We start from the raw sequence: 11574 nt of genomic DNA on the forward strand, positions 1-11574 counted from the left end.
AGCATCGACTCTGTTCTCTTCGTGTTTAGTCATGAAATGTATTGGCGCCTTGACTGTGGCATTTAGCCATGTTCTTACATGACAGACATCTCATGATTATCATGTTTGGACAAGTCACGCAGCTTCGTCATCCATTGACGTAACGTATTACCAAATTTGGTATATGTAAAGCTAGCGAAACGGCCGTGAGTGCGTCATAAGTGTGGCGTGTAGTCATGTTTTTACATGACACGGACGTCGTGATTATCAAGTTTGTATGTGTCATCTATGTCGTCCGTTCGCGTCGCGTAATACTAATTTTGGTACATGCCAAGCTATGGAAACGGCCGCGAGCGCATCATGAGCGTGACATGTAGTCATGTTGATACATGACACGCATCTCTTGTGTATCATGTCTGCACCAGTAATAAACCTTCGTCATCCACTGACGTCCAGTAATACCAAATTTGTTATAAGTGAACCTGGTGAAAGGGTCGCCAGCGCATCATGAGCGTGGCATGTATTCACGTTGTTACATGACACCCATGTCATGATTTTCATGTAAGGGTCTGTCGCTTGTGTTCACCATGCAATCATAACATACCATACCAGTTTTGCAACCTGCCTTGCGAACGAAACTACCGCAAAAGCGACAGGACCATGAAATCTAAATCATGAAATTCATGGCATCCATGTCATGATTTTCATGTTGCGACTAGTCAAATATGTGCTTCATACAGTCATGTTATGTCATGCCAAGTTTGGTAGTGATACCATTATCGAAACGGCCAGAAGAGCTTAAGATCGTAGGTGGCTAGATAGATAGATAGATAGATAGATAGATAGATAGATAGATAGATAGATAGATAGATAGATAGATAGATACGCACAAAGTTGCCGAAGTTTCCTAAGAAATGCTTCGCATTTAGAAGTCGCAGCTTTGCCGAAAAGGCGAAGCAATGAACATGATATCAACAAACTGGAAGGTCACGAGCAGAATGGCAAGCGATCGAAACGTGCCCCGCGTTTCTCACGCCCAAATAAGGCTTGAAACGTACTCACAGGTGCAGGTGAACACGTATAAGCATCTCAGTTAATACTTCGCTGTGTCTGAACAGCGCACCCTTTTCGCAAACGGAAGCGATTGCGGTGCACGTTGTGCGCCAGGTAACTACAACAGAATTGTTCCGGTGAAACTCAAAGGCTAGCCAAGACGCATGATCTTCACCACTTCAAGATAAAGGCTCGTGATTGAGCGTACACCCCCTTATTCTCTACGGGGGCCAAAGTTCGCGTGAGAGATGAGAGCCGCCACTAGGGTGCCTTGATGTGCGCACCACCGAGCAGAGGAGCGGGTATCGAGGCACTCTAGCCGCCGTGCGCTCACTGTGCCATCTTGCTGATAAGGCTGAAAACACTGGTCCCCCCGACCCCGAAATGTTCGCTAACAGGGGTAAGTGATAAATATAAATAGCTTGCCGTTTGGACGTCGAAAGAGGTTCCTTCCGGTTGCAAAGTGATTAACACCTCGCAATAGACGCAGAGGTCCCTCGTTCGATTCAGCGTGCCGGAGTCTTTTTTATAGATTTTGCTTTTTCGCGTTTTTATATATATAGACACGTATGAATATACCATGCATGACGCCAACGCCGGTGGTGCAGTCAAGCCGAGAGTGTCCATATAATTACTATCGCAATAAAATGCCTGCTCTATGAGCCGCGTATACCTCCTCGTCGTTGCGAAGGACATGCGGGACCAAATCCTCTCCGCATGTCATGACGAGCCCACTTATGGTCATCTAGGTTACTCTCGAACGCTCGCCAGAGCAAGCGAGACGTACTACTAGCCTTGACTTTTGGCAAGCGTGAAGCAGTACGTTAAAAGCTGTCGTCAATGCCAGCGTTGAACGTCACAACCAAGCAAGTCGGCTGGATTACTTCAGCCAATTGATCCACCCCACAAGACATTCCACCAAGTCGGCATAGACATTCTCGGCCTATTTCCTTTATCGGCTGACGGCACCAAATGGGTCATTGTTTCAACTGACTATCTGATTCGCTTTGCTGAAACAGACGCGATACCACGAGCCACGGTTTCTGAGGTAGCAAAGTTATTCATGTACCACATTGTTCGGTACCACGGTGCTCCATCTGCAGTGATAACCGACAGAGGAACAGTGTTCACTGCAAAGCTTATGGATGAAGGTTTTCGACTAAGAAAGACTAGGCATGAAACGACGACTGCTTACCATTCGCACAGAAACGAGCTCACCATGTACATCAAAGTCCAACACAAAACATGGGATCCCATTTTGATTTATGTGACGGTCGCTTATAACACCGCTGTTGAAGAAACAACGCTATTTACACCGTTTCGCCTTCTCCAAAGCCGCTAAGTTCAGACGATGATGGATGTTATGCTTCCTTGTGAAGACGCCGATAAATTAATAAATGACGCCGAAGAATTTTCAGAGCGGGCCGAGGAAACTCACCAGCACGCAGGGCTACGCATTAGGCAGCAGCAACAGGTCGATGCACGACGTTACAACATTCGTCACAATGACGTATCTTACTGTCTGGGAGACCAAGTTTGGGTTTGGACCCCTGTTCGTCGCTGTGGCCTCTCCGAAAAGTTTCTAAGCAGATACTTCGGTCCGTATACAAGTGTTGCGCCGCGTGAGTGACGCAAACTACGAATTCGTTCCGGACCCTGCGTCGTCAACATGGGTGCAACGAAGACAACCAAGCTCTGACATAGTTCGTGTGGTGCGCATGATGCCATATTTTGCGCGTTCATAAAAGAACCTTTTCCTGTGTTTTTTATTTGTGCTACAGCGATTGCTTTATCATTGGTGAACTGTTCGCGTGTAACACTTGACTATTAGTGTCCTTTTCTATAGCTTTAGCTGCTTCATTTTTGTTTCGTTTTTACAATAACTTTACACCATTGAGACGATGCTCGTTTTTGGTTGTGAAGGAGGAATGTTGCTACCTACTTCTAGTACTTGGTCGTATGCCAAGGCGAAGACTCACACCACTAAAAAAAGAAGTGCCCGCTTGCCCCAGTTCTGGCGAGCGAGCCCAACCAACGCGTTTGGTAAGAGCCCGGTTGCTCCGAACTCAATACACTTTCTCTAGACACCTGGAGCGTCGTGACTATATGTATACTTTTTTAGGGGCGAAGCTCCTTGAGGCGGCACCTGTTCATCCCTCGTCGTAGTCGTAGTGTGTAACCAGTCTTACATTTTGACCTGCAAAGTGGTGCCGGTGGGAGATTTCTCCTTTGTGTTATTGAACAATAAAAAATTCGTAGCGTGTGCGTTAACTAAAAGCCGGATTCTCCTGTCTATCATTCCCAATTAGCAGCCATTGGCATGTACGTTGAGCACTATCTGACAAGAAAGGGTTGCTACGTTATATTCGCTGGGCGTAACCTCCTTCGTTTTAGAAATGTTTAGCGAGCGTTGGGCCGCAGTGCCATGAATACAGTGAACTAGTATATACCATGAAGTCGAGGTGGTTAAAGGTGGGAAGTAGACCCGATGCGCAAGCCGTACGAAAGTGTGCGTGTGCCACATCTCGTTTAGTCCTTGGAATGTCCGCTGTATGGTGGTGCTTCTATATCGGGAATATATGATGAAAATATGCGATATGGTGGTACTTGGAGTGTTGAATAGAAGGACGAACAGACACACAGAGAGATGCATGGACGGACTCACGGATGGCTGCACCGACGGATGGACGCATGGACGGACGCAGGGGCGGATGCATGGACGAACGCGGGGACGGACGCACAAATGGACGTGTGGACGCACGAACAGGCGCACGCATAGACGGCCGAATGGACGCACGGACGGTCACACAGACGGACGCATGGACGGACAGAAGCAAGAACGAATGGATGGACGGATGCTTCGCCCAAAGCTCCATCATTCACTCTGTAGATATGCTGCCATTTTTTAAAACTTCGACCTCCCTTCTCCCACTCACTTTGACCTCTTCAATGTCCCGGGCCTTGGGAGACTAAATTGGTACTGCCTCCTGCTCGCTGAGCTGAGTTGGAGTGAGACCCCTGCAGTGAAGGAAGCGGTTGGAGCGACGTGACCAGTATTATGCCAAAATCACCGTCATGGGCCATGCGCGGAAGAGCCTGAAAACGCTCACACATCCTATGTTATGGTATAAAACAATGAGTAGTCAAAAAACACATGTTAGTGTGTTCACAGAATTCGATTTTGACCAGTCCAATGTCCACAGCACAGCTTCCCTACCTTACGTCACTGGGCCACAGGCGGCTGGAAGTAGAGGCTGGTTTATGCTCCTCGGCTCCTTTTTTCTTCCTCTCGCGGAAGTCGGGTGGAGGATCGAGACCGTACAGGCGCATCACGGACGTGTCTGCGTCCAGTGAAAGGTGCTTGGACATCAGCCACCGCGGATTCTCGATCACATAGCGCTGCAAAGCCAGCATGGGAACCGAGGCCATCGCGCAGCCGACCGCCTGTTGCTGCCATGCGAAGCCAGCCATGGCGTACGCACACAGCATGCCCACACTTGTCGACACCTACATGCCACAATCATCGCAAGCACTGTCAAGACAAATTGATTTTAATTGTTTACAGGTAATTTTCTAATTTTGTATGCGATCCACGCATGAGCTGATTTTATTTATGTTGCAAATAGCTGGGTGTTATTATATACAATTGGCTCCGAGTCTGTTTTAACGACTGCACATGCTTCTCAATATAGCACTAGAATATCTTGGTTCTATAAAACTTCGAAAAAGTCGCTAAAATGTGGTTTCCCTCCGATTCATCCAACTTCAACATTGAACATTTTGTTTGAATATGGATAGTTTATACTACATCCACTCAAATGGTAGAGCCTCAGACTCGTAATTTGAAGGTTGTGGGTTTAGATACCACATACGGGAAAGGTAATTTGTCAATTTACACCATCATTGTCACACTAAAGCTAAATATAACAATGAATCTTCTACATGCTCTCTTTGGGCTAATCATCTGTTCGATTCATTTCATTGTAGCCACCCTACCAATAACACAGTGTGCAATTGATGGAAACACTTGGACAGGTTGCTCATTTTGGGAAGCGATTGGTTCACACTGAGCTTTATAGGGCTTGTCCGCAAAGCAGCTATCTATGGGAGAGATCACAAAATGTGCTATTCGCAAGGAGCAGATGGCGATGACAGGAAGGAAAATGTGTATTTTGGCTTGATCACCAACGAATACTACAACCCATAAGTAGAATAACACTGACCTGGTTATAGGTACCCCTGGCTAATGATTCATTCATTCATCATCTGAAAAGAACGCTTACTAACCAGCACGCAGCTGCAAGAGTGTAGCAATCGCTCCTAGGAACATTTTACAAAGCAATTCAGTGTTAGCACACGTAGCGCAGTGGTGTAGAAATTCAGCTACAGTTGGCTGACTGCAGACGGCGAAAGAGTGCTGAGAAAAACCAGGCGTGAATCGCGAATGTTTTCTCCTGAACTTTCCGCCGTTTTCCGAGGACCAACAGTACGCATTTTTGCGCCGAAAATCGTGTCACAGCTTTTCATATTATTATTATTATTATTATTATTATTATTATTGTTGTTGTTGTTGATGTTGTTTTGTTGTTGTTGTTGTTGTTGTTGTTGTTGAGCAAGCCAAGAAAGCGGGTGGTCGCCCGAAATGTATGCAGGCAGGCCGAGATTGTTGTGCTTGAGTGCCAATTTTGTGCCTTCGTCTCATGGCGGTGACAATTTAGACCCTCATATTAACGTCTTTTTACATTATAATTGCCCCCATCGAAAAATATGAACCCATCCTGGCAATCTAACAGGTGGGAACAAGCTGCTTGAAGTACGGCTTGAGGTGGTCTACGTGGACGTTATCACGTCCACGCTGACGATAGTCGTTCGGTGGCGTGAGAGGTACGATAGCGTAGTTCACGGGCTATGCACACTCAACCACGCGGTAGGGACCGTAATAATTGGAGAGTAACTTGGGCGTTAAAAGAGGAGTGCAGGATGGTACATGAAGCCAACAAGTGCCCCTGAACGAACCTTGCTGCAGGAGGATGGTCGTCGTCGTGGGTGTCTTTCTGGCGCAATGTCTTCTGGCTCATTATTGCAATGTCTGTAGATAGTGGAGACCGCGACAGAGCATTATCATCGGTATGCTTGAGCAATATTGGTGGGCACTGTGGATGGGGTTAGCCGTTCGGTGACGTTTGAGGCATCGTTAGGGCGGACAAATAGACAAATGTACAGACAGACAGACAGACAGACAGACAGACAGACAGTGAGACAGACAGACAGACAGACAGACAGACAGACAGACAGACAGACAGACAGACAGACAGACAGACAGACAGACAGACAGACAGGCAGGCAGGCAGGCAGGCAGGCAGGCAGGCAGGCAGGCAGGCAGGCAGGCAGGCAGGCAGGCAGGCAGGCAGGCAGGCAGGCAGACCAAATTTTTCCGTCGAAGGTCCCCAAGAAAGACTATCGTCTTTAAAAAAGGTCAGCATACCCCACGTACCTTAATTGATGTTATGCGAAGCAAGCGAATGGAAGGTGACTGTGTTGTGATTTTTATATTCAGCAAAACATTACGAAGTGGTGTTAATTATAAGTACGCACAGACATACGTAACACAGCCACATAATGTTTATACTAGCCCTGCACTTCTTCACTGTTTCACAAGGATGCCAACAGCTACTTGGATATTAGCAACACCAGAAGCGGTCAGCTGATACGAACGCTGGTGCTTGCGCTGGTGCTCGCGAGGATGGTAGCCCTAAACACTGCTACATAAATCAACGTCAGCAGTTGGCGCATAATTACAATTGGCATTAACCGGACATGACGGTTAAAGCATAAGAGTATATATAGAATGATTATAAAGTTAGATAGCCAAAATTGTCGTCTCATGTACATTACGCTACATTTAAAAATATAGTTCCAAGACCTCGCTTGGCTCTGTAGTATAATACTTGATTGCCACGCAGAATGCAAAGCTCCGATTCCTGGTGATATCCTTGCATTTATTCTTTGCATTTGTTAAGTCCATGCTAACGACATCGGCTTTTAATTGATGCTCATGCCTTAAAACTACCCTTGTGTGTTCTCGCAGTTCCTTGGTAGATATAACTGTCTATCTCCTGTGGCACGTACCTGCATACCAGTGGCACATACCCGCCCGTGGGTATGTGCCACTGTCTGAAGGAAAGCGTTTGACGACCTACGCGACGGGATTGCCATTTTTCATGCCATGACCAGTGAGTCGTATTCGTCAAACCATCTTACCCTCCCATACTAATTTCAGTTTACGCCAAGGGGGTGATCACGAGATCACCCAGACGTTGGCGGATAGATAGATAGATAGATAGATAGATAGATAGATAGATAGATAGATAGATAGATAGATAGATGCTCAAAGAGCCTGCAGTATGTAAAGAAAGACATCGCATGTTATTTGCTTGAGATGAAAAAAACGAGAACTATCGTAAAGTGGCCAGACCTTCGGTGGAAGGGAACGTGTCACGCCGAATTCCTTAGTGCGCTTGTGTACTTGTCACATCCTGTTTTTAATAACAAAGGAATTCTCAGCGAACTTCGGCGACTTTCAGCGAATATTTAGCTCTGTAGCCGCTTAGGTGTGGGTGCTCTCGTCGTCACCCCCTTAACATAGCGTGCACCAAAATTAGCATGGGAGGGTAACATGGTTTGACAAATATGACGCGCTAGTCAAGGCATGCATAATGCCCCAATCCCGTCGCGTACGTCGTCAAACACTTCCCGCCAGACAGTGGCATATACCTACGGGCGGGTGTGTGCCGCTAGTATGCGGGTGTGTGCCACAGGTGATTGGCACTTAATATCTACCCAGCAACGATGAGAACACACATGGGTACTTTCAACGCGTGCGCGTTAAGCGATACCCGACATCGGTAGCGTCGATTCAACGAAGGCATACAATAAATGTCAGTGTTAAGGAAAACCTGACATTGGCAGCGTTGACCCCCCGACGAACGCAAATAATAAATTTCACAATCCCAGCAGGACTCAAACCCAAGCAGTCTGCGTGGCAGTCAAGCATTATAGTATAGAGCTTCGCAAGGTCTCGGAACTACATTTGAAATAGACGCTAATCTTCTCGAAACTTCAATAGTGGTTGCAGTGCTGCCTACCCAAATTTATGTGCTTTTTTTATACAGCCGTCACGTCGGGTTAACGTCAATTGTGGTTAGTTGCCATGCGCTGAAGTTGATTTATGTAGCAGTGTCCAGGGCCAGCATCTTCACGAGCATTAGCGCTTCATATCAGCTTCTGGTGTTGCTAATACGCATGTTCCAGTTGACATCATTGCGCAAGTTCAAACAACTGGTTATATAAACGTCTGCAACTCTTCATCATATGTCTGTGCGTGCAACATTTGTACTTATATTTAGCGTCATTTCATGACGTGTCGCTCAATAAAAAGAAAAATTTCAACATCGTCACCTTCCCTCCGCAAGCTTTGCACAACGCCGATTCCTAGGTACATGGAATCTGCAAATTTTTTTGTGGTACGTACTTTAACCTGCAGCTGATGGGGTTCTTTCGGCCCTAGTAGACCATCTGCCCTAAATAAAAATTTATTGCGCAGGCTGCTGCATGTGGACCCGTCCTCGCACTTTTATCTGTAGTGTGGGAGGTGTTCCATGAGCATAAGCCCTGCAGCCCTTACAGCCTCCCAGCAAATTTTACTGAACTCAGTCCTACTTAATGGCAGTTTTCGTTACCTCATTATGCGTGTCTCTTTCATATAGCTGGGATGATACAAACCTCAACGAGGCCTCCGTAGAGTGTTCTCTTGGCTGGAGGAGCGACGTCAGTGACGTAAAGGCAGACGCAGTTGGTCATGACGCCCATGCAAATGCCGATGGCCACACGGCTGACGACTATCATGGTGACCCTGTTCGCCAGCATCAAGGACACCCAGAAGCTAGTTAGGCCACCCGAACTCAGCAGCAGGGTCCTTCGGTGGCCCGCAAGGTGCAGCAGAATTCCTTCATTGCCAACAAGCATAAATTAAAAACCAACGTGAAAAATACATATTCCCGCCACAAATCACTGAATGCATGATGAGCAATACACAACAGGGAGAATTTTACGAGAATAGCTTGTAGGCCTCATGCGTTTCTCCAAAAAGAAAAGTCGGCGAGAAAACATATATGCGTAATCGGCAATGTTCATGCGTGTAGAATTCAATGCGTTGAAGACATGTCAACACCAACGGCAGAACGCTTTGTTGCACCCATCACAGCAAGCATATAATGTTGAATACTGCAGATTGACACATAGAATAATGCTTTCGGGTGTTGGAGATTATAGGGTCACTGACTGCATGATGAGCAATACACAACAGGGAGAATTTTACGAGAATAGCTTGTAGGCCTCATGCGTTTCTCGAAAAAGAAAAGTCGGCGAGAAAACATATACGTAATCGGCAATGTTCATGCGTGTAGAATTCAATGCGTTGAAGACATGTCAACACCAACGGCAGAGCGCTTTGTTGCACCCATCACAGCAAGCATATAATGTTGAATACTGCAGATTGAAACATAGCATAATGCTTTCGGGTGTTGGAGATTATAGGCCAATGTTGGTTTCACAGTTATAAGTTGCAAAAAAGTCACCTCACTACTGCATGAGCCAACGTGACTCTCGACACGACATCGTAGGCATGCAGCCTTGCGAGAGCGCACATACGAACGCTATAAAATACGTGTAGTACCGCAACACCTGGCGTCATAACAACTGATTCTCTAAATTAAGGGTCTCAATCACGTGACCCATGGGCCGCATGCGGCTCACGACACCTCCCAGCAGTCAGGCCTGCACATCACTTCGTGCCATATATCTTTAAAAGATTTTCTTAGAAAGCATCTAGGTGAGCTCCACAGATATAATAGCCGTCAGTATTATCTTTTACAAACAATCCTATGTAGACCCTATGAGTCAAGACACAACCGAAAAAAAAAGAAACTGTATATTTAGAATTGACATCTGCAGATTAGCGTTGCTATTTCCCCCGAAGAGTGCAAGGTCCAAGTTATTCTCAGAAATGAATATACTAAACACTTCAACCATGAAAGTCTTCATGGTCTCGGCATTTACAGGAGAGTAAGGGTCCTGACGAACTTACTTGCGGAGGCACAGACCGCCAAGCGTAGAATAGAACGCAGAGAGAGTAGAACAAAACAATAGTATTTATTTGCCCTGTAGTTAGCCCATACGTGGCTCCCAAAGGTTCATCGGGGAGCCCTGCACAATAACCATTAGGGCCCCTTAAATTTCAGCTGTGCACTGCCATCACGCGCAACATGAGAATATGTTGCAACGACTATCTAGAAAACCGTTATCACGATGGAATCACTGCTATGCCTATATACCAGACAAGATATCTACAACTGAAACTCGCGTACCAGAGACAAGAGCGCCAACGGTGGCACCCAGGAAGAGGCTGTCCGGGATCCAGCGATTTTCGGGTGGGCTGGACGGTTCGTCGTGCCAGAAGCGGCGCTCGATGGAGGGCATGGCGGCCGAGGCGTTGCCGAGAGCCATACTGGCGGCCAACGTGCCTGAGAGAGCCATCAGCATGGCACGCACATGGTGACCACAGGGCCTGAAGCTGTCCATTTGGCTAAACGGTGTAGCACCTTTTACCGGATGCTTCAGCTTCTGCAGCGCTTGCATGGCCGTGTTGAACGGTGGCGACGACAGTGCATCCATGCAATGACTCATCAGCGTCGACCCCTGTGCGTGCTGCCGTGGTGCCAGGGATGTGTGTCTCGTCTTCGACGGCCTGCAATTAATGAAAAGAACGTGGCTCATCCTTCTTTCTGGGAATCGGTGCAATGCGAAAGTGAAACGTGTTCTCGTAGAGGTATTCGAGCGTCTATTCTGCATTGTTTCACCCCAAGGGCGAAAAAGGTATGTTACAGGAACGAAATGCATTATGTCACAGGAAGAACGGCAAAAAGACCTAAACTTGTAGTGCCCACCCGAAGCATAAAGCACGCACAAAATGAGCGTAGACAGGATGAGCGTGGACAAACAACTGTCAAAGCTAGACACTTGAAGCGCGCTGGCCAAACTGGAAGACGCATAAAATGAGCGCACAGGTATGCACAGGACGAGTGCGAACTGTCACAATACATACTTTTTCGCCTATGAGCAGCATGCTCTTTTCGTAACGCGGCCGCGGCAACGAGCGAAGTGACGTTCATGTTCTCTTTAGCTACTGTAAATTCAGAAGTAAACTTTCAAGGTATTGAGTGCCCAAATCTAGAGATATGCATGCGCGTGAGTGAGCCATGATGCCAGAGAACTTCTATACGCACTTTGACTATGCCTTGTGGAGGCGCGTGCTCATCGCGACCCGTGGGGTGGCGCGGCACGAACCTTTAGAGACGCGCCCGTCGTACCATCTTGCTACTCATAATGAAAAGGCGCTGTGTTTGTTGAGATCAAAGAATTGCCAGTTGTAAATTGTGTATATAAACGGCTCACCATTATTAAGTTCGTAAAGGATCGTTGGTT

At 46.9% G+C, this 11574-nt stretch overlaps 1 protein-coding gene across 1 annotated transcript; it reads right to left on the reverse strand.

Moving 5' to 3' along the window:
- Positions 1 to 4245: 4245 nt before the first annotated feature.
- Positions 4246 to 10764, reverse strand: LOC142774290 (solute carrier family 2, facilitated glucose transporter member 8-like). The gene is made up of 3 exons (XM_075874687.1): positions 10458 to 10764; positions 8815 to 9038; positions 4246 to 4539 (listed from the first exon to the last, which is right to left on the reverse strand). The coding sequence occupies exons 1-3, from the start codon at positions 10762 to 10764 to the stop codon at positions 4246 to 4248; spliced, it is 825 nt and encodes a 274-aa protein (XP_075730802.1).
- Between the last annotated feature and the right edge of the window lie 810 nt (positions 10765 to 11574).

Source organism: Rhipicephalus microplus, chromosome 10 (assembly GCF_043290135.1).
Source record: "Rhipicephalus microplus isolate Deutch F79 chromosome 10, USDA_Rmic, whole genome shotgun sequence".
Classification (NCBI taxonomy): Eukaryota; Metazoa; Arthropoda; class Arachnida; order Ixodida; family Ixodidae; genus Rhipicephalus; species Rhipicephalus microplus.